This window comes from Haemorhous mexicanus, chromosome 4 (genome assembly GCF_027477595.1).
Source record: "Haemorhous mexicanus isolate bHaeMex1 chromosome 4, bHaeMex1.pri, whole genome shotgun sequence".
In the NCBI taxonomy this organism is placed as follows: Eukaryota; Metazoa; Chordata; class Aves; order Passeriformes; family Fringillidae; genus Haemorhous; species Haemorhous mexicanus.
Window position 1 is genome coordinate 54369719 of NC_082344.1, and position 24266 is coordinate 54393984.

A 24266-nucleotide genomic window follows, 5' to 3' on the forward strand; every position below is an offset into this window, starting at 1 on the left:
ATTTATACTATACACAAAGTTTACAAGTACCAACAGTACTGAAGAAGCATGTTACATTAGCCTCTGCAAAAGCTTCTTTATGGAAGTTACCTTGCTTTTACCAGACTGTAAGAGATGCATAATTAGTAATACCAGCTTTAATAAACTAGAAAGTCAGTAAGGTATAATTTTTGAAGAGAGCTAAAGATACGAAGCTCTACTACAGAGTCCCCCGTGTCAGTATAAATTAAGTACTGGGACACATAGATGCCCAAATATTAATCCCAAATTCAACCTGCAACAGCATCTCTGCTTGAGATAGGAGAAATGCAATGTTTATGAATGATCATCACTCTAGATCACAGACATACATGTATAGTCTGAAGCTAAGTTTCTTAATGCTTCATGGTTAAGGAGCTCAAACTGTCAAGACAGTAAACAAACAACTAGAAGTCAGAATTATACCAATTAAACCACACAGCTCATATTTGTAAAATAACCTTGATATGGGATAGTCTATCCTACTGCCAAATAGATCTCTTCTCAGGCAACACAGAAGCTGAACTGAAATAGTTTTTTAAGCTGTATTTTAAAAAAAATAAAAATCAGACTATTTTAAAACATGTACCTCTACATTTTATGCTGTAATTATTTTTACAAACAAAGCATCTCAAGACACATGACTTGAAATGTACAATGATTGCATACACAAAAACTTTACTTGCCTTCATATGGTGTGTCCGGAGGTCCTGCTATTTCTCCTCTTAATTCTGTAAAATTCTCATCTACAAGATCTACTTTAATTTGATTTTTGCTCGTCTTAAAAATAAACAGAGAAACAAAGAATCATAAGTAAGCATTTCACATACAAATTTTCCCCAAAATATGCTGTTTTAAATTTTTAGAACAGTACTTTGAAGTAAACATTTAAAAATATAGTAACCTAAAGTTAATAGCTATCTTCCAGTTGAAATTTTACTTCATTAAAAACAGACTACTTGTGAAGCATTAGAAACTTCAATACTATTTATGCTATCACTACAATATGCAAAAGCAATCCAGCAATATATCTAAAATTGTACTTCGAAGTTGACTATATTTTAAAATGACCATGATCTTTCAAATCAGCTATTAATTCTATATATCTAAACTATAAAATTAAATTGACCAAATTACACATCAGTTCTTTTCATATTTAGACCAATTTATTTCAAAACAGACATGTTTGTCACTTGCAATGGAACATGAAAAGACTTTCCCGAACAGAGTAGCATTTTTAACATTACAATGATCTAAACAGAATATTGTAGTCTTAAGATCATGTATATCTTTAATATTTAGGCATAAAATACAATTTACTTTATGCATTTGAATTTCATTGTCACCTCCTCAACATTTTCACACCCCATATGAACTTCTCTACAAAATAAAAATACTGTAATTTGGTACTGGAGAAAACATATGTTTTCCAGAAACAGATTCTCCAGAAGCGTTCATCCAGAACTACTCATTCCATTGAACTTGCTTTCCAGGTCCAGAGAGCAGTATTAGTGAAAGCCATAAATCTCCCAGCCAGTAACTTTTATTGGAGGGTTGCAAAGCACAATCTCCTTTTAGAAAGATGTACCATCAAGTTTTCAAAGGTAAGGAATTACAGGTTTTCCCATTCTGCTACTTCTGCATACTGTGCTCACTGACTGCAATACAGATTTCCTAATTCCTGTGTTATTTTTTGCAAGAAATAACACAGGAATTAGGAAATCTGTAGGAAACACATGTGAGCATCTTTTCAGCTCTTTGAAAATTGTTCCAAGTAGTTCTAGTTCAATACAGCTGTGCTTCTTTTCACCCTCAGAGTAAATGTGGTTGCTGACAGCTACTAGAGAAGGATTAAGTCATATAAAGCTGATGGGTGCCATGAGCTGGTTCTTGAATCTATCAGTGATATGAACCATTAAGCACACAGAAGTCTCTGGACAACAGCTGGGAAATTACTTGTTTCTTTCCTGCAAGTGTTCTATTGAATCAGTCCCACCAAAATGAAGAGTGCTCTTCTGACCAGAGATGTTCATAGATATAAAGAAAAATCAAAGATTAAGTAAAAGTTTCACCATGTAAAAAATCCTAATTCACTAAATTAATCCAATAGTGAACTGGGAGCTTTTAACATCTGTAGTTACATACATTTGTATTTAGAACTTGAAATCCCTTCAATTCACACAAACGAGGCAGCAGCTGCAGCTCTCCACAACAGCCAAGCACTGTAAAAAATTCCCTCTCTGAATTCAAACTTGATCTTATGTAACATATCTTCTCGCAAGCTTTCCAACATCGCTTTTAATTTTTTGCTCTCATGCTTCCAACTGGCAGCTTGTTCCAACACCTCACAATTTTTAAAAGCTTTCTGAAGTACAATTAGAAGCTACAATCTATTTATCTCCACTTGTGACAGCATTGTTTCCCAGCTTCAACAAGTTTTTCATGTATCTAGTATTTATTCCTCTTGTAAAATATATGGCATTTACACTGATTTTCCAGCCTTAATTTTGCTTTAAACAAGCTGAAATTCTAATCTCACCAAACTGATTTTTTTTAGAAAAGGTTCTCTACTATGTCCCATGATCACCTAACCAGCCCTGCATAAACAATTTTAGACAATGTCTCGGAATCTGTGCCACGAGCACTCTGTTGCACTGACTGAAGACACATCACAACCAGCACAACCTAAGAAAGATGAAATCTGTCTTTTTCATGGCAGCATGACACGAGGCTCAGATCAAGTGACAAGATTCCCAGCAAGGATTCCTGCAGAAGTTTTTGTCCTCTCCAGCAACTGCACAGTGCTTTGTCAGAGGTACTGCCCCTGTGCATGGACTCTTCATGCCCAAAGCAGCAGACTGCTTTAAATAACCAATACAGGTGAGTTACTATAACTATCTGTGCAGGTACTGCAGTCACTCAAACCTCAGCTGAGCTTCTTCTGCTCTCCCTATGCCAACATCACCTGGCAAGCTCCACCTTGACAGGAGGAGTTCCTGTCCTTTGAAAATAATTTTTCATTTAGAGGACTGTACTAATAGGAAACAGGATGAATTTCAATTATACAATCTATGGTTAATCCATACTGCAGCTTGCTTCATTTTCTACTTAGCATTCTGCTTTTCTTCAGTGACCTCTTGCACACTCTTGTAGCAGCCTGGATATTCTCCTTCATATTCAGTTTCAATTAGTACCACACTAGCTGCTTTTCACAACAAATCCTTTCCAACTCCATAAATTTGTTTAAAGCAATCAAACACGCAGTCTATCACTAAGATCAGTTTCTTTCAAGAGTCAGTGATCCTGGTTCCCCACTTTGAGATGACTGCTTCAATTATTACAGCTGTAGCTGTCTTCATGCCCTTATTTGCTGTGCACAGCACCTTAAGGAAAAACAGCAGGCAATACTGCACTGTTTTATTGCAGGATTAATTTAATTTTGTATTTATGCTTCAATTTTACCATGTCCTCCATATACCAAAATAATTTTTTCTTCAAATAGCTGAAGATCCCTTTTTTCATGTTATTCTGACACTTTTCAAGATTCAGCTCAGCTTCACCTTGACAAGAACTGCTTTATCCTTCATCCCTAGAGAAACAGCACCAAAGTGATTATTAATCAAATTAAATCTGGAGTGTTTTCCTACAACATTTCTCTTTAATGAGGATCATGTAGGATAAAATCACTCAATTTTAGCAGTTCTAACAGAATAAATCCTCACCTCCACCTCTACCAAAAATAGTGGTCTTCAAAAATTCTCTAACACCAATAACCTTAGCACAGAATTTAAGAATCAGCTTGTGATCTCACACCCCAAGCTGATTTTCCAGAAGCAGTTCTACAAAGACCTCAATACACTTCCATACCAAGTTTAAAACAGCATCACCTCCCGTTGATCCAGTAACAATTTTCGAACAAAATCACTGGGCTAGCAATTTCTGAAATATGAGCCATGCCATTACTCACAGCATTTACTTCCATAATTTCAAAGCTGAATTCTGTAACAATGCAGTGCCCAGAAATCCATCAGTAAAATTCTTTTCTAGAAATCTACAAGTCCAACACCAGCAGAACTTTCTATTACCACACCTGAAAATTATTTTGATCAAGACTGATCAAAAAAAACCCCAAAAAGAAACAGAACACAAGACGGAGAGAAAGGAAAATTGATGCAACAATTTCCCCTTGCATCATGCAAGGGAATCCATGATGCCATTCCCTCTTTTTTTCTTGATAGTCTAGATGGATTATGCATAGCCATTTTTCTTTTTAATTCACACTAGGGTCTAGTCAAAAGATTTGTAGTCTTTTAGACCAACTCAACTGCTAAGATTCTTTCTGCAATGCTACAGTCCTGCTTAACCAATTTTATTCTGCCTTGTGGAAACTAAACCCAAGCGTAAGAGACTAAACTAAAAGTATGATGCAGCCAAGTTGGGGAAGAGAATTATTATGCTCTTTTATTCACTACTAAAAGCTTTATCTCTAAAAAGAAACCCAAATGAATCAATCCTTCATGAAGCGTCATTCTGTGAGCATCTTCCAAAGAGAGGACACTTAAGCATATTTATCACAGTAACCACTGATTGATAATATTTTGTCTTCACCTGCTTCCCCTTAAAATTTCCAGAATTATACTGTCTAATTTTATGTTTTAGTAACTTCCTTGCAAAGAACACACAATCCACTCCACCAGAAAATTTCAAGAAAGTTCTGCCACTGGTATCTTCACTTCGACTAAAATCATTTTAGAGAGCAGCTCTGGACTCTATAATATTACTCTCAGCAGATAACAAGCTCTTCTGTTCTCCTTACTCACCATAGACAGGCCTTTATAAGGAGGGCCTGCCCATTCTGAGGGCCTGTCTGCTTTCTGCAGGAAATCCAACCTTTTTCCTGAGCTTTCAATACCATTTCCTTCTCTCTTCTTCAACCTGCCTTTAGAAACCTCTTTCATTTCTTCATGGCCTATTATCCTCTTCACTAGTCCAGTACCTCTACTCTTAAAAATCCAGTGTTTTCCTTGACATAAAATAAACAGACAAAACCATTACATATCAACACAAAAGAGCATATTAAGATAATAAAAACTACATTGTTCTTCTAAATTTTATTTCTCACAAACAAAATACTATTTACTATATTTACTAAAAGCAGAAGAAAATTATATATTCAAAGTTTGATCCTGGGTAAGTCTACTTCATATAGACTGAAGTAGAGCAAATCACTTTTTAGAAATAGGAATTATAATTACATCAGAACTTTTTATGCCTTCTAAAAAAGCCTCCAAATTCTTCAGTTATTTTGATGAGGAGACTACCAGAGAGTCAATCTCAAGCAATCAGCACAAAAACACCTATTATGAGAGCTGGTGAAACATGGACAGATACTGGTAGGCTGAACTAAAAATGAAAGAATGGGTCTAATTAATTTTTCTTTAATTACATGGCCAGCAGTCTTGACATGTGTTGAACTCTCTTGAGTAGAAGCAAAAAAACCCAAACAAACCCAAACTCCAAATAAATCCCTCACATTTCCATGTGAGCCACAGCTACCAAACATCATAAACTTAATACTGGATGATGGCAACATACAAAAAAAGTTTTGAGTGAAGTTTTCCTAGAACCAACCAGCTCTACTTACTCCCCCAAGATAATATCCTCACATTAGAACCTCAATCCCTGTATAATAAATTACAGAAACACAAATGCATCCATTAGCAAACATACTATGTTTTTAACTATTGGTGTCCAAACAAAAAATGAAAATCATGTTTACTGGCAATATTAATAACTTCAGCATGTTATTTTAAAAACAATAAAGTAGTGTCAAACTGTTATTTGCATGTTCTAGGTCTGTCTGTCTCTCCTTATATATTTAGACACCATGTGCAAATTCCACTCAAGTATCTTTGGGTATAAGGGTCAAGGTGGTAAATAGGATTTATAAAACCAGAAAATAACACACACAAAATCACCTTAAACAGAATTAAGATCTGGTATTTAAAACCTAGTGGCTACTTCTGAATTACATTATATGTGGGGGGGAAAACCCTCCAACAATGACAACAAAAAGAACAAACAAAACCAAACCAAACAAAATCACAAAACCCTGCTATTCCATACAGGAATTAATTACCTACAGTCTGTGATTTTACTGGTCTTATAAAATTATTTATACATACTCTATATCGGATCAAGTACTACTATTTTTTGTTAATTTACTTTGTTTCACAGAAGATAACTCAGAAAACTCTGGAAACAAATGCATATGTATATATATAAACAAAACTAAACCAGAAAAAACTAACCTGAAAAGACACATATATGTGATAAATGATGCATATAAACATTGCATTAAAATCAGCTACATATTAAAACTCTGTAATCATTCAAGGCTTTAAGACTAGCCCCTTACACATTAAGAAAGAGTTTTAAGGAAGTGACAAAAATCTTAAAGAACATACATGCAAAAATTTCAGCAAAGATTAAGGAATAAACTTGAAAACTTTCTCTGGAATTTTCTCAACCAAGGACAAAGTTTGTGACGGAGGTTTTGTATATGCCAAATGTTTTCAATCACTAATTGTTTCCCCAGTCACAGACACAAAATAAAATTACTTATTTATCTTTCCAACAGGATTTTAAAATTATTGATTCATCCATGAGGTAAACTGGCAATAACCACTTTTGAACCTACCTAAAATATAATAAAATTTACTTACTTCTTTATTATAACCATGACTAACAAATGTGAAGTAGGTACTTTTGAACATCAAAACATTTTATACTGACATTACAAAGTTCAATATTTAACAGGCCAAATTAAGTGAGAAATCCTCCACTCTACTCTGAAGCCATGCTACCAAAATTAAATTGTTATACTATGAAGTTACTAGTGCCTTTTAAACTCTTTTTACCCTCCCAACCATTTCATATTCCAACACAACAGTCTTATTCTACATTAAAATCTCTCATGAACATATCTCACCAGACTTATAAAAAAAGATCACTTGACTATCCCAGTGAAATCCATAACATGATTTTTGAACAAGGCCATAAGTACTCTGAGTCAACTTGTTTTGAGCAGAATTGCAGCAATATTTCATTGCTGAAAAAATTTCATTGCTGCAAAATTTCCAATATTTCAGCAGCAATTTACTCCATAAAACAATTATTTAAATAAATTTTAAAAAAAAACCAAGTTCATTGTTCTTTTCCTATTTACCAACTCTTTGCAAATCTGTGGATAAATATTCAAAAGAATTTTGCTTTGCAATATTTATCTTGTTATTTTCTTATGCTCTTTTGCTAAGATACCATTCTGAACTTAGTCCAAATGGTTCAGGTCTCCCTCCTTCACTGACATGCCAGAAAGGAAGATTCCTAATAAAGGCTTGTGTCTTCAGCTGCTAAGAAGTCAATACCAGACTCTCATCTCCCTTCTTTTCAAGCTAACACTCTTTTCTTAACCACCTTGCTACCCCAGAGTAAGTACACTGCATCCACTCAGTTCCCTCTTTCACAAGAAATGGGAAAACACAAAAAAGGGAGGAGGTGTCGCTCAACTAGGAAGCAAAGTGCAGTGCACTGTCATGCAGCAAAACAGCAAATTCAACTCACCAAAAAAAAAGTTTTATAATCCCACCCCACTCCCTCAAAGAGCTATCAAAGCAAGAGGGAATAGTTCAATACTTCCAAAATATTCCTTCAGACTCACTCCAGCTTAAAAGCCAAAATCAAGTGCATATCCTGAGCCTGTTATTATTAACAGAAGCAGAAACACCACATAATTAGCACAGTGCTATGAAGTACACACGCTGCATTACCAGCTGAGATCAGCAAATCGCATCTGCATTCTAGAGCAAGCGCCTGCTGACCTTCAAAGCACAGAGCAACACCAGAGAGAAACAATCCAGCGGCTGGGGCAGGGCAAAGAGAAGAAACACTTCTGTCAAAAGCACATTAAAGAGCAGTTTTCTAGATAAGAAAGGGTCAACACCAAGAAATACATTTCCTTGAAATGCTCCCATGTTCTTTAAACCTATCAATAATTTCAGTCAGGCATCTTCACATTTCACAAATTGCGCATTCTCTTTTATTCTTCCATATTAACATATATTAGGGTTACATTTGTGCTAGTAAAAATGGTGACATTGTTTTTGCATACTATTTGTTTCATTCGCTGATCAAAATACTATGTTACTAATAAGTAACTTGTATTTTAATGTATCTAAGGAGCTACAAGTATGAATACTGTGTGAATTCTGTATTACTGGTGATTAGACAGTCTATAATTTTCATATTTATCACAATATACAGGAACAACACTGAGGGATATTCTTTTCCTATCAGAACACAAAACATCTCAAATATTAAAACCATCTTCATTTTTCAAGAGTTAGACCTGGAGCACCACAAAGTTTAAGTAGAATTTTTTAAATTTAAGGTAGATAAATACCCATTCCTGCTAATGTTCAGCTGTTAAAACATCACTCTACCAGAACACTTAAGAGCCTATACTTCCACAGTGCCTTAAACCAGCCTAACAGTGGGCAAGATCCTATTCCCCTTCTGATCACAGAATTAATGTCAAGGAGGGGACAAGATTTTGTGCAAGCATTCACACAACTGCACAGCAAACATCTGAAATAAGCACATATTAGCAAGACAGTTCTTTGATTTTAACCCAACCCCTGATTTGATTCACCACTGAACACTGCAAGTAAGAGAAGGAGCACATAAGCAGGAAGAAGAGATAAGTCTGGAAGAAGAATGTGACACTGCTTCCTGGAACTGCCTTAGGACTAGTTAAAAGAATTCTGAAACTTCAGCTCTAGTGCCTGTCTAAACTATTTCTGACTAAACCATTGCATCAGTCAGAGAGACCAGAGGTGTAACTGACACAGCTCTTCTGGCACAAGCCCTAAGCGCAGTTACACAGTCACTGCTTGTCTCACTGAGGGACAGTGTGGTTAAACTGGTAAAACTGAGGCATGAAAGGTGAGTACATAACTGCACATGTACTCTCCTGTACTCCTCTAAGGGCCCCCGCACAAGCTGTGTCGAGCTATGCAAGACCTCAGACCCCACAAGACCTCTTGTGGGCAAGAGTTACCCAAACATGATCTGAGCCTACTAAGATACTCAACATCAGTGTGGGCATAGTGCAAAGGACTCCTGCTCCCTTTAGAAAAGTAAGGTGGGAAAGAAAAGATGCATTTTTCCTATCTTTTTATGCATGGTTCTGTTTTTGAAGTAGAACTGAAATACCCTGCAGATAAAGCATGCTTTAATAATCATTTTGAACCATTCTTTGAATTAGCCATTTTATGAACATAGAAAACCATTTGATGCAGACTCTGCAGTAAATTCCATGTATCTACCCTACTTAGGTTAGCAATTCTACATATAAAGGAATCACAAGATTCAGTTCATTTTAAATTGATTATGCTAATTCATTCACAGTCTCAGAGCTTGAAGACTAGCGAAAATAGCTCAAGAACAGTTTTACTGTACTAGCTTCCCACATGGACATCTTTATTCCAGAGTGGAAGGGCTTACCTAAACACCATGAAGGCTCTGAAGAAAACACAACACAGCTACCACGATTTCCATTCATGTATGCTACCTTATTCCGTGACAGCCTCCGGTACTTTAACACATCCTGACACAGTAAAAACTCAAAAATACAACCTCACAGTTCCTTTTCAGCTAAAAATAAAAAGTAAAATATTTTCAGCTTGAGCTAAAATACCTGTTTAAGTAAAATACGGACTAATGTATTTGTGGGTTTGGGTTTCTTCTTCCCTTCCTGAAACACTCTATAGATGTATTTAGAATCTGAAGGCATGTTACCTTAAACTTGTTTTTTTTAAAAAGTAACTAGACTTACAGTCTTTCATTAGTCTTTCCAATCTCAACTGTTGATCATACTGGCTAATAATGAATAAAAATTATGAAATAATGAACTTCAACTAGTTTCCTATGTGTTTTGTGACAAGGTAGACAGGACAGCCCTTATTAGCCATCCAGCAGAAGAATGGCACTCATGATGAGCCCAGCTCTCTCAGATGCTGGCATAGCCAAACTGGAGTTTTACTGCAGGCCTGACTTTTACAGTGTCCAATAAAGCATAACAATGAATGAAGCTTCTTCTGTAGCCATTGACATTCACAGTATCTCCCTCCTGTGCAGACAGTTTGAAGGACAGACAGGAGCAATCCACTACTTTAGCAGAATTCTGTTGCAATACACCAGATTAACAAACACAGATCTGGTATTCAAAGAAAGTTATTTTTGCTAGTCACAGAGATAGTTTATGTATGGTGCAGATACTATTTTGTTAAATACTCAGGGCAAGCATATTCAAGTGCTCCCAACTCAAATATTACAAATATTAACACTGATATAATCTCAAAGGAAAATTTTGGATAAGTCAAGACTGCAGAAGTGGACTACATCCAACTCAGAATATTCAGTGATTCTGTGAAACATCCCTAGAGTGCCATATAGAATATTATATGCCAAAATTCCTACTCTTTGCCATAAAATAACTAAATTGATTCCTTTTCTATATCTAAATAGCAGCAATTTTACTTACCTTGTCAAAGACAAAAAGATAGCCTGCATCTTAACGATAAACTTTAACCTAAAGCATTTTCTCAATTTAATACCAGCAGCAATTATTAGTGTAAAAGTGATGAAGTATAATAATGACAACAGTCCTTATTAGGATTATGGAATCTAGGAATCTAAAAACCATTCAACAGGTAAATAATTTAAGAACCACTCTAAGCACTTGCACTAGCTTAATGCAAAATAAAGACCACTGGACTGTTAACCAGCACTTTCTTGCAGTTTATACTTACACAAATTTACTATGATAAAATGTTAACCTTATTTAAATCTCATACTACATAAAGTGAACTAACCTTAGGACTCGTACACTTCCTTTATATTAAAAGAACTCCTGGAAACAAGCACAGAAGAATGAATGCAAGACTGGAAATGGTAAAGGATTGGCTAATTTTTAGCACTGCTTTAGGTCCTCAGAGGGTTGTTATCAGAGGGTACCATCACCAGCTACAATCTATCCCCACATCCTAAACTGACTAATGCACTCCAGTAACCCGGGACTGCTCCCCTTCCTCAGGTTTTTATGACATTACCAAAAACAACCAAATGAGTCTGACTCCAATACAGACTTAAGTTTTTCTGTTTTCCACTTACTCCCAAAATCTTTAGGTTTCTGCCAACTGATATGCAGACCACTCACTAGAAATCTGGACCCAACTGGATACACAATAACATAAAAGAGTCACCAAGTGACACAGGAAAAAGCAATAGATCTAGCCTTCTCTGCACAAATATTCCTACTACCAGTACTTGGCAAACTCATAGGTATGGTCAAATGATCACTGACATTGTATATTTTAAATCACAGACTTAAGTAGTATTCCTAATACTGATTAGCATCTACATAATACTGATCCTAAAAGTACACTGGTATTATATTCACAGAACTTGAGAAACAGCTGTATGGTTCAAGTAAGGGGCGTTAACTATAAATAAACCCAGTAATTCTGAAATATCAGCCCAGATGTGAGAATAACAGTTTTCTCACCACTTACAGACAAACTCATTTGATGACATACAGAACCATTCTCCATTATTTCCCAGTACAAACTAGAAGATATAACTGCAACCCAGATAGGATTAAGTAAACCAAAGATGCACAGTAATGGTGTTTCACTATTATTTTTATGCAGTTATAGGAAACAGGTCTAAACCTTGTCTTGCCTAAAACTGTAGGCATGGCTAAAATCACAGCAGACAAAATTATTTTTGGCAATGTGACAAAGATCTCACAAACAACTATTTTAAAGTTAAGATAATCTTCACATTTCAGAGAAATGAAGCTTAAAGAAGTAGTACAAATCTTGTATTTGTTCTGCTTTCAGGGTTCCAAACCAGAACTTGTTCAATATAAAAACCCTGATAGCATTGAATCTACCAGAAAAACCCAGCCTTCAATTTGTCAGAGAATAGTGAAAACTTTTAAACTAAAATGAAATGCTCTACTTTAAAATTTTTCTATTTGTTTACAGGAAAAGGTTTTACCAGATGTGGCAACAGAGTTGGAACCCTTTTATGTTTTCTTTGACAAACAGAAGCAGTAATTAAAAAACAAAGTTATACTAGAGATTTTGTAATCATGCAGGTAGATAGAGACAGCTGGGTGGCTTCTAGTCCCTACCTCCTGCTCAACGCAGGTCCAATATGAACAGGTTGCTTAAGAATTTGTTAAGTTTTGAACAACTCCAAGCACAGAGATTCTGCAAGCTTGCTGATCATATTGCTTAAATGTTTGACTACTACCATTGTAATTTTTTTCCCCAGTGTCTGGTCAGAATTTCCCATGTTCCATCTGTGTCTGCCATCTCTTACCATATTCCCATGCACTTCTGAGACAAGTCTGGCTCTTCTCAGGAGTCTGTCAGCAGGTATTTATAGATAACAGGAAGACGTCCCTCTCAATAGTTCTCTCAACAACATCAACTCTTTCACTGTCTTCTCACACATCTTGTGCTCCAGTCCCTTAACCAATTTTCTGCTCAGTTCATTCGTGCATGTGTCTGAACACAGAACACGGCACATGTTCTCTCAAGCACAGAACAGAGATGAAGAATCACTTCTCACAATTCACTGACTATATTCTTGCTAATGCAATCCAGTATGTGGTTGGACTTCTTTGCCACCATCACGTTCAACTCCCTTTTCACTAGGTCATGAAGTTTTTCTCCTGCTAGACTGCTTTGTTTCCAGTCAGTCTCCCAACTGTACATATGGATGCATGGAGTTACTTCCTCTCAGGTGTAGCACTTGGCACCTACCTTAGCTGAGCTTCAAAAGGTTCCTGCCAGGACATTCATTTCTCCAGCCTACTAATATTCCATTTTGCATAGCAGCCCTAAGCTCCACACATAGTTTTTTTAATCATTTGCAGGCCTTCTGAGAGACTGGTACCAATACAATAATGACATTTTAAATGTTCTTATGGTTACACCTTTTTTTACCTTTATGCCTTTTAATCAACTAAGCACACTTGAGTTTTTTTCACACATTTGTCCTGGTTTTGGCTGGAAGATAGTTAATTTTTTTTCCTAGTAGCTGATACAGGGCTGGATTTTGGATTTAGTCTGAGAATAATGTTGATAACACACTGATGTTGCTGGGTACAGCTTACTCTAAGTCAAGGACTTTATAGTTTCCCATGCTCTGCCAGCAAGCATAGGAACAGGAAGCCAGGAGGGTGCATGGCCAGGACAGCTGAGTCAACTGGCCAAAGGGATGTTCCATCCCACAGAATGTCACACTCAGTATAGAAACTGGGGGGATTGGCTGGGAGCTGCTGATTGCTGCTGGGATGGGCTGGGAACAGATCAACAGGTGGTGAGCAATTGCACCGGGCATCCTTTGTCTTCCTCCAGCTTTATTCTTCTCTCTCTTTTTGTAAACTCCCTTTCCATTATTTTTACTATATCTTACTTTATTTAAATTATTAAACTGCTCTTATCTTAACTCATGAGTTTTATCTTTTTCCAATTCTTCCTAGCCCATTGTGGGGAGTGGGGTATCTGATTGAGCAGCTGCACAGTACTTGCTGCCCCCAGAGATTAAACAATGCCAACAATCCCACTGCAATCACTAAACTTCTAGTGACTTCAATGTGACTATTCTTACAATTCAAAGGTTAAGGACATGTATCACTATAAAATGGATACTGTTTAAAATATAAATGTTGCTGGCTCAGGAACCATAATAAAAGATATTTTATTCTTATAAAGACCTGCATTGCTTCTACATGATAAACAGGAAGAAAAACAAGAATCCTACTAATGCTAAAGTACAATTACAACCAGGAGTTTCCACACTAGTGGATTCAGTATCTAGCACCCAAGACTGCCCAAATATAAACAAACTAAAGTAATGAAGTTTTTAGGTGCCTGAAGATTAAATATCTATGGCTTTTCCAAACAGTAAAAACATTTTCAGAGATGTTATCTGTATTTTGCTATAGACTGAAATAAATCACAAGATCACTAAAGGCCTACTCACAAGATCTTTACAAGTGTAAGAAAGGTATGGCAGACTACTGCTATTTTTCCCTTCCCTTTTGCCTGCAAATCACTGAAACACATAGCAGACTCTCAAACAAACACTCATTTCCTTCTTGGAAATCAAGTACTTGAAGTTTTTGTTGTTAACCCACTATCTTTGCTTGAATGCTGTTTTGGGTTCAAGCAAGTTGCAAATTTACACTGCTACTTCAGATATCTGTTCATGAAGATACTCATACTCCCTAACTGCAGTTGAGTTTAATTTACTCTCAGCTCTACCTGGATTTATCTGCCATAAATGTCTCTTCATATTCGTAAGAGAAGAACACTTCATGGTAGATATACCAGCAATTCTCTTCTTGCTAGAAGGAAGCTATGTTTCCCATTCAGTATCAGATTAGAGTTTTCACTGCAAAAGGTATCAATTAGTAGAAAACACCTTACATTTCCACATGATAAAAGAAATTGGATGGCCAATTAAACATTGAATCCTTCACGGCTAGCATACGCTAATTTCTTCAAAGTAAACACTGACGCTTTATTAAATTACAAAAAAACAAGTCACAGGTAATGTTTAACATACCTGATCAATTACAACACGTCTCAGCATCAGTCTTTAAGTGACCACAAGACCTTTCAATATGTTTCTATTCATTATTAAATGCCAGGCAACTTCTCCCTCTCATAAGATAGCTACTCATAAAGAGAGAGCAGGTAAGGATTTGGCTACCCAATGCAGCACCCAGTAACTTAATCTAAAAATAACACTAGCTAACCTTTACTAAAACTTTCTCCTACTTAATAAAAGCAGGATACTATTCTCCTTCCACCTCTTCCTTGGTTTCTCCATCATGCTGCAGCATCATACTTTTGTTCAACATACATTTTGTAGCTTTAGAATTTCAGCCCATAAAACCAACACAAAAACAAATTAATAAAAGGACAGAACAAGGAGAGAGATAAAGTGAAACATCTGATCCCTTACCTACACATATTTAACCAGTAAAGTTACTACCTAGACTAACTTAACAACTTTATCTTTGTTACAGATGCACAATACCTCGCCTTAGAACTGTGAAGCTTTCTCCACACACAAAGTTTAAAGTTTAAAAATCATACTTTAGAGAGCACTCCTGACAAAGAAACTTTAGTTATTCTATTTAATTCAAATATTAGGAGATGCAAAGTTAGAGGTATCCCTCTTTAATTGACAATACCCTACCTCTTAACATTAACATCTGTAATGTGTGTTTATAACAAAACTACAAATAATAAAGCAAGCAGAGCAGAAACACTTTTCCTCAAGTCTGAAAAGAGTTTAAATACTTTTACAAAACACTCAAGAAGTCCCAGACTCAACTTAGAAATATGGAAGATCCTTCATTTTTTTCTTGTAAACCAGACAGCAAGGTAGTATTTCACATTTTAGCTATTTCCCAGAAATTGCATTCAAGGAAAAAGGAAGTGCTACGTCATATGAAAAGTCTATTTAGTCCTGAGTAGCAAGGATTCATAGATCCTTATCCATAGCAAGGATAAACACACTTTACAGTGTGTTTAGCACTTCCAACACATTCTTCAAATGCAGAAGGAATTAACTTTCATCTAGCTGCTCCCTTTTAAAAACATTTCTGGTTCCACCACTATTTCAGCATAAAGGTGAGTAGTGGAAGAAGACAGAGAACTTCCTATGTACTTTTCTCCATGAGTGCCTACCCTCTTCCCAGGCATTTGTGCTCCTATTGCATCTACAAGGAAAAGGGGAGGGGGAGTGCTGCTCTTCAAGTAGTTCAAAACATTAAATCTGGAATAATTTAAGAACAGATAATGTGAGCCACTTTGCTTTCAGAGAGGGACTTACAAACTTCTAAACAACTAATTTTACATTGCCATTCATTAAAAAGATTTATTTCTTTTTGAAGAAACCACTTTTAATAATAATTTTAGTAAATAGTAAGAAAACTCCTTTTTTTTGGTTTGTTTTGTTTTGTGATTTGCAGTATTTAGTTGGACCTTCATTCATCATCCCATTCCACATGTTTTCACACCCAGCGATAATGACACCATAGTTTGACAGCCCTAGAATGTGCAAACATTCACAAAAAAATTTTGCTTGTAACTTTGATAACCACTGAGTAATGCTGAAATTTTGCATTCAAGACATAGGAGTCAGTATAGTCTGTAAACAGCAATTTTATACTTACTAATATATCATGACACTTATGTAGCTTGCTAATGGCAGAAGAAAAAGAAATATCAAGAGTCTGCTGTATTATGATTTTGAAATTCCATTAACAGAATTTCATTAAGAATTATGACCTTTTTTTCTGGATAGCTTTAGGCAGTTCAAAGGCTATCTTAAAATAATATCCATTTCCAAAATTCTGTAACTGTGTCCTAAAGACTAAACAAACAAAAATGAGCACACTAGATCCAACCTTTACCGTAAGAAAATTTACCATTCACCTCCCCAAAACCTATGTAAGTTAAGGCTTCCTTTTTTTTCTCTACATAAAGCAAAGGGAAAGGGTTTTGAAGCCATTAGAAAGCACTTCCAAATAGACTTCTTTGTTTCCACAGTATCAGCTGGTTATACAGGGTATGAGGTCTACATTCCCTAGCATTGGTATAAAGGTATCCACCTAGAAATTTCTCTTGCTCTCCATGCAATTCTGTATTTGCTGTGCAATAGCCTGGCAAAATTAGCCTGGACTCTAAAGGCAGCTGTAAAACAAGGCCCTTAAATTTTTCTAGGAGCTAGTTCAAGATGCATAGCAACGATTTTGTTAGCACACAATTTAAAAGTACATCAACTACTACTACCCTAAATATGTTTTCCTTAAGCCCTTAGAACCTTTCAAAAATTATCCTCTCATTTTTTTTCTCTGTGAATATGTCCAGATTTCTGTAACATCAACTTCAAGAGTTACATATTCACATTAATATTTCACAAGGATCTAACCTGCAACATCATCCCAAGTAGGACAACAATGACGACACAACCATTAAAACCTATCTGGCTGACGTCCACCAACTCAGACACAGACACAGCAAAAGCTGTATTGATGCAACCCTGCAAACACTGCTATATATTCCCCCAAACTGATAAGAACTTCTTTACTGCTTCCCTGAAAGTAGTCAGCCTCTCTTACTGACCACCACATACCTCTGAACATACTGATCAGGAAACGAGGTAACATGACTGAAATGAGTGAGGCTTTAAAAGCATCCTTCTGAAGGTGAGTAAGCCTGCAGTGGGATAAAGGAAGTTCTGTACGCAGGGAAGCTAAATGGAGGTTTAATAGCAACCGCTAAAAAACCCCAAACATTAAACCCTTACCCTGCAGCCTCCGGCTCTGGCGAGCCAACGGGGTCAGCTGAAGGGGATGTGTGGGATCACGTACCCGCAGCTCACCCTCCCCAGTGCGCTTCATCCATCCCTCCCGGCTCTCCCGGTGCCGCGCGGGCGGACGCGGGAGGGCGCGTGCCGGGGGTCCCCGCGGAGGCCGAGCCGGCCCCACCCGCCCCGCTCCGTGGCCTCCGGCCTGGCGGCGCTCCCGAGCACCGACCGCCGGGAGCCCTGGCCGGGGGCCGGCCCGCCCAGCCTCTTCGGGCCCTGCCACCGCGCTTCCTGCGGCCCCCTCCTCCTCCTCCCAACGGCTGGCGGGCCCCGTCTCCCCAGGAATCGCCATTCCCCTCCCAGATGCCGTGGGACGGGCCCACCTCCAGCACGGGGAGGTGGGGCCGAGGGGGGTGCGGGGTCCCCACGAAGGCCGGCGGGGCACCCGCACCGTCCACTACTGCCCACGCTCACACGGGGGAGGGTGGTGGTGGCAGACGCGCAGGGGAGGGGGGAGAGGCTCTGACCTCTTCGCTCTTCAGCACCTCCTTGAACTCCCGCTTGATCCTCTGCACCGCGATGTTGGCCATCTCCGCAGCGGGCACCCCTCGCCCCCTCCGCGCCGGGCCCAGCGAGCTCCGCCGCCGCTCCGCTGGAGAACTCCCGGCCCTACCAAAATGGCGCCCGCGCCGAGCATGCGCGAAAGGGCTGCCGCCGCTCCTCAGGAGGGGCGGCGGGAGCGCGGCCGGGGCGGCGGTGGGGCCGAGGGGGCCGTGGCTGGACGCTGCCGGTGGGGCGGCTGCGGCGAGTGGGCTCTGGGCCGCCTCCTCCCCGCCGACCCCGAAAGAAGGGTGCGCTGCCCACCTGTGGAGGCGCAGGGGTTCGCCCCGCCGGCCGCCCACCCGCCCGTCCCGGGAGACACCTGCCCGAGCCGCTCGCCCCGTCACGGGCCGGGCGGGCCCGTGGCAAGAGCGTGAGGAGGCACCCCCTCAGGCAGAGCCCCGCCGCGGGCGGGCCTCGGGGCACAGCTGAGGCCGTTGTGTCGTCATGGCTCCCGCTCGGCCCTCCACCGCCAGCGGGGTGAGCCCTGAGGCACCGGGCCGGCGAACGGCTGAAGGAGCACCCGTGGGAGGGCTGGGCCGGGTCCACGTTAGCGGGAGAAATGTCTGAGGTGTTGCTGAGGAAACAGCTGGCTCAAGGAGCAGCTGGTATGTCTGCTGGTGAAGCCCCCGAGCAAAAAGAACTAGGGGGCTCTCACGTAACTTGAGAAGCTCCTCACCCGGGCCCATAACAGCGGTTCTCGTTTATTTTTTTCCCCGTTATGCTCGGCAGAGAAAAATGTTACTCCTTACACGTCTCTCTCCCAGACCTGCTCCTCGTCCTCTTCCCCTCTCCCCCTGGAGACACTGGTGCCCCCTCACACGGGACCAGGAGAACTTGCAGGCCCAGAAACAGGTTACTTAATGGGGACAGTGAAAGGGACTGCTTCTTTTCACAGATTCTGCTACAATGTTTTAAAAGTACAGTAAAAGGCAAAGGTCAGCCGTTTCTAATGGACATTTTATTGCAGAAGCAAACGTGGTTACCCACGATGCTGCTTCTGTTCTGAAACCTGAAATAGGGAAACAGCAACCATAACTTCTAACTTGAGGTGTATAAAATAAGGTATGTTATCGAAGCGCGTAGATTTGAAGAGAAGAACATGAGGTTGGATTTCAAACTGTTTATTCAGGAACTAGAGGCTTTCAAGACATTAAGGTTTACAGGAACATTTTATAGAGCCCCCTTTTAATGGTGCAGTGCAGGTCAACGTACAACACAGACATTTATCTCAACAAATGTCAACTTCTGGTAGGGCTGTTATCTGCAAGTGCTGTTCATTTACCTCCATTAGTATACACAGCATTTTGACTATTATATACACTATAAAGAAAATATAAGCAACAAAAAAATCTTTTTTTTTCTTTTAATCTGTCAAGCATATACAGATGCATATAGTCCTTTTAATGTGTTTATTCTTCCCATGTAGTTTGACCGGGAAAAGTTCATTTTTTTGTAAAAATGTTGCAGCATGTGCATCTGTTCATCAAATTTTTTTTCATATGAAAACTTTAAAATGTATTATACAATCCAGTTTTTCAGCTGAGGTTTTCAATACATTTATGGAAAGGACCGTTTTGCAGTAGGCCTGGTTTCTTGTAAATAGTGTGATCTTGGACCTTCGTTTTCAGAATAGTTTAGACATCTGCATTCCACTGATATGTCTTAAATTCCTTTTGAGGAGGTAGGCCATGGCTTTTCTGTGCCCTTGATTGTCACCAATAGAGAAAGGATGATAAGTCTTTTTTGGCTCTTAGATCAAAGTTAGGTTTGTAGTGTGCTGCGCAACTATGACTACTATAGACAAAAATAATAAAGGTAGTACATAAAATCTCCTGGTTAAATTCTTCATGTCTTTTCAGACAGCTCACAGAAAGAAGCTAAGCTTCCAATATTCAGATTTTGCTCTGAATGGAGTAGAAAACATGACCTTTATTAAGTTTCAAAATCCTTTGTGTTCATGTGAATATGCTTTTATGTTAGAGGTAGTGAACATCCAGTAATAGCCATGGTAAAGGGCAATGATTTTGTCTGGTTTGTCCCTAGGTTCATTTTCATGTACTCATTTGGATTACATATGTCAGATCTGTTACTGCAAGAATGAAATTAATATTAATTACTCTATCTCTTTTCCTTGGTATAGCCCATTCCTTTCCCTTGTACTTAAGCAGGCATTTTTCACTTACCTCACAACTGTTTCATATTCACCATAATACTGTGTTAATTTTCTCTTTGCTGAAAGACAGATATAGAAAGGCTTTTTGGGTGGTAGAACAAAGTAGAGGTGAGTTTTGCCAGGATCAAAATCTATGTAAAAATCAGTACCTTACATAATCAGCATGCTGGAAGTTTCATTTTATACCTCCTATACTGTTTTATACATTATTATAGTTTACCATTTTACAGAAGATTCTATAGGGGGTTTGGGTAGAACAGGACCATAGACTTTGAATAGTGCTTTGGGGTTTGGTTTGGTTTTTTGGGGGAAGTTGGGTTTGTTTGTTGTTTTATTTTTGCTTTGTTAAAAACGATAATGCTTAGACAAAAATTGAGAACATGGACTCTTTGTGTGATTTCTGGGACTTCCATGTCTGACTCCCTAATATATTTTATGATATGTTGATAATAAAGCCCTGAATTAAGTACTCTTTAGTATTTTGCCCTTAGAAAAATCCATACACAATATCTACAACTGTAGTCCATTGAACATAGCTAATTTTTTGAATTAAAAATATTTATAGTATATATGATTTCAGGAGATAGTTCTTTCATTGACCCTGTCATCATTTTAGTCTCATACTGAACAACTTTTTCAATAGCAGCTTTTACAAACTGGCTGCAGATTGGTTTATGCTTTTGCCTGATGGTGTTGATCACAACTAATAGAGTGAGAGATACAATTCTGAGTATCTATGCATTGTTTATTATGATTGGCATATTGTTTTGAAAGACTTCTGGAAGTGGGAGAAGGAGTAGTTGAAGTTCAAACTATGTAAGGTTATTGCAGGAGGAAGGTTGATAGGGTCAGTGGTTGTTAGGCCTAACCCCAAGCTGTCAGTATGGAAAGGCTAACAATATTCATTAGCCAATGCTGGGATAACCAAACATCCTAAACACTGTCATTTCCCATGTAATGTGGGAAGTACTGTCTATCATGCAACCTATATACAGAAAAGAGTCCCCCGCACTTTCATGGAAAAGTGGCTGTGGCTCATGCAAAGTTTGTGAATAATGGACCTGCTGTACATCCAATACATGTGCATGGCTCTTCTCTCTCAGACTATGGATGCCCCCAGCCCCAGTGCACTGCCTGGGGGCTCCAAGATGCTTATGACAGTAGTAAGTGCTTTCTATTCTTCAAGTTAAGATTCTTGGTGATCTTTTTCTCATTTCCATATTTTCCTAATTTTTTTATTTTCATATCAATAGGACATTTTTATAGTAGAATTACTCAGACAAAATTTGGAATTATTGAGATAGTCCTCTGTAATTAGAGGAAAATGAGATTTTTGAAATATTAATTTTGCAGTATGCAGCATTCTATTTCTCCTTTACTGTTTTATGTCTTGCATAACAAAACTACCACCTCTTCATGTTAGCTTCTTTAGTTTAGAAAAATCAAAAACGTCAGGCTTGATCTTCTCTCTGTGTTGCTGGAGGATTACTTATTGGAGAGGAAAGCTGTCTCAAGATATATATATATTGATTTCAATCCCTTTAGAAACAGGGGTTGAACCTGTAGCATTTTAAATTCTTATTTTATTTATTTCAGATGTCCATATAAGGATTAACTTTACAGGCTGTGTTAGTACTAGATTATACACACTTTGCATTTAAATGTTTGTATGCTCATTTATAATAGTGCTTCATTTTTTTAAAAAGGCAACAATTAATATTCATATAACTAGGTTATTTTTAAATTTAGCCTTCGTTTTCCACGGAAGGTACACTTACAGCTCTCTTTCTATAATCCCAGCTTTTACCAGAGAAATGCAGAAATTACCTTTTTTATCTGCATATCATTCAGCACATTCAGAGACTAAGAACAAATTTAGACCTCACGTTTATTGTCTGTCATATTGCGTTCCTGTTGTGGCAGCGTCTGGATGATTCAACTTTCCTGTGATTAGCGTTATCATAAAAATAACGAACTGGTCGTGCAAGTTGACCGAGTTTCAAGATGTCAACTTTCCTGTTCCTCCTATAGGTGTCCATGTCCGGTTGCGTGGCCAGGTGTAAGAGTGCCCTCTCCTGGGTGGAATAGGGCAGTTTGCCTTGCTCGGCTGAGACGGATCCCTCTGTTGGGAAGCTTTCCTTTGTCCAGCCTTACCTGTAAAGGTATTTATGAAGAACTGGTAGGACTTCTGTAGGCAGAAATACCAAAACCAGTTGAAAAGAAATTGTTCGGTGTTCAGGAAGAGAGAGGAGGTATTCACTCGAGATGTCTGTGCTTACCAAATTATACTTTTCATGTTGTTAGTAGATGAAATGTATATGCATTAAAAGGCAGTAAGGGTTCTAGCTAAATATTAGAGTGATGTGAAGTCACTCAGGTTGAATTAATATGATGCAATTCATCTGAGTTAGTGGAGCATCAGACATCAATCTAGAGCATAGCAAAATTTTCATTAAATAATGAATGAACAGATTTTTTTGTAGCTTAATAACACCCTATTGTCCTTCACTTGTTGAGGGCTGTTATTAGAAATTAACAGGACACCCTGGACTTTTCATTAATTTGATATTGGTCTGCCAATATCTTCTAAATTAATGTTATATCTGAACATGATGCTTCTAGTAGGAATACCTAGATACAAAAGCACCCTATGCTTTTGAGTCTGTTAGCAAAATTACTGGGGTTTTAAGTTTCCACTTTTTTGTGGAGGAGTGATTTTCAACTGACAGTACATACACCTTGAGGTCCATGGGCCAATTCTTGCGGCTTTATGAAGAAACAAAAAAAAGAGGGGGGGAAAAATTAGGTTCAGCTGTGAAATACTTCTTGTAATTTTGCAGGAGCTCCTAAGTTGATTAATATTCTTAATGATCAGGCATCTACCTTGAAAATTTGGCAGTCAAAGACTGACAAATTGATTACAGGGAAATAGAAGCACTTCTTAAAAAGTGTGCTCCTTTCTTCCTATTACAAAAAGAAGATAGCAGTCTCTCTGAGGATCCTTTCAAAATGAAAGTAAGCTGTGAATACAGAAATAGATTTCACAACCTAACATGGCTTTATTAGTAGTTTTATGAATATTAGCGGGAAGAGAGGATTTTTATAAGGGAAGAGAGGATTTAACCAATGTTCTAAAGAACTTAGTCACCATGCTATGTTGTTAGTATATTGTTGTCCACTCGAAAAACTTCACTACCTTGAGTGAAGAATTTATACCATTTTAAGTATTTTGTGTTATCATCTATTAATGTAATAACTTATAGTATGTTATCAAATCTGTGTAACTTTATTTAATTAAATATTGTGATCTTTCTTTCACAGAAAGGTATAAAAGGGAGTTAGAATTGCCTTAAAAGGCCAGCTGGACAGCTTTTCCTGGCCAAGTGGACATTATCTTCTCCTCATGGTAGGATTTGTGACTGAATAACATTTGCTGCTATTTTAATGACTGTAGGGGCTAAAATCAGATCCAGACTCAGTAAAGCCTCCATTTATAAAAGTCATCAGGACTGAAGTATATCAGACCTTTTAGCTAGAAGCTTAAATTTGTTGTTCAGTGTAGTGGTAGCCAGGAAAGTGCCTAAATGCAGCAAGTAAGTAAGAGAGAAGATAAAATGGCATTGATATTTTGAAGTGATTGTTTGGGGGGTTGAGTTAGAGTCTCTCATTAGGAGATTTGAGTTTGGAATTAGAACTGGAGCAGCAAAAAATTGTGAAGCAGTAATTGAATGAATATGGGAATCCAGAATAAATGAAAAATTTATTTAAAAGACCACTACTTTCTTTGGTAGTGGTCTTTATTGCTAAAATATTTTCCTATTCCTAACAGTGTAGATAAGCTGACTGCTGGGAAGCTCACTGTATGAAGAGGTCCAACTGCCAGCATATTTATATTATTTATATTTATATTTATATTTATATTTATATTTATATTTATATTTATATTTATATTTATATTTATATTTATATAAAATTTTTGTCTCTGGGATGGTTCCACCTGGCTTTCTGT

The 24266-nt window shown here is 38.0% G+C and overlaps 1 protein-coding gene across 3 annotated transcripts in view; it reads right to left on the minus strand.

Moving 5' to 3' along the window:
- The window catches only part of UBE2K (ubiquitin conjugating enzyme E2 K), a 39465-nt gene extending 21207 nt beyond the window's left edge, over positions 1-18258 (minus strand). The window contains exons 1-2 of one of the 3 annotated variants that reach the window (XM_059844965.1): positions 18009-18258; positions 705-798 (exon numbers count right to left, since the gene is read on the minus strand). In XM_059844965.1, coding sequence (XP_059700948.1) covers positions 705-798; positions 18009-18071 — 157 coding nt within the window. In that variant the 5' untranslated portion in view covers positions 18072-18258. Of the gene's footprint in view, positions 1-704; positions 799-4838; positions 5039-18008 lie in introns of those variants that run through there. The other 2 variants (XM_059844964.1, XM_059844967.1) reach the window with 2 other exon arrangements.
- Positions 18259-24266: the final 6008 nt, after the last annotated feature.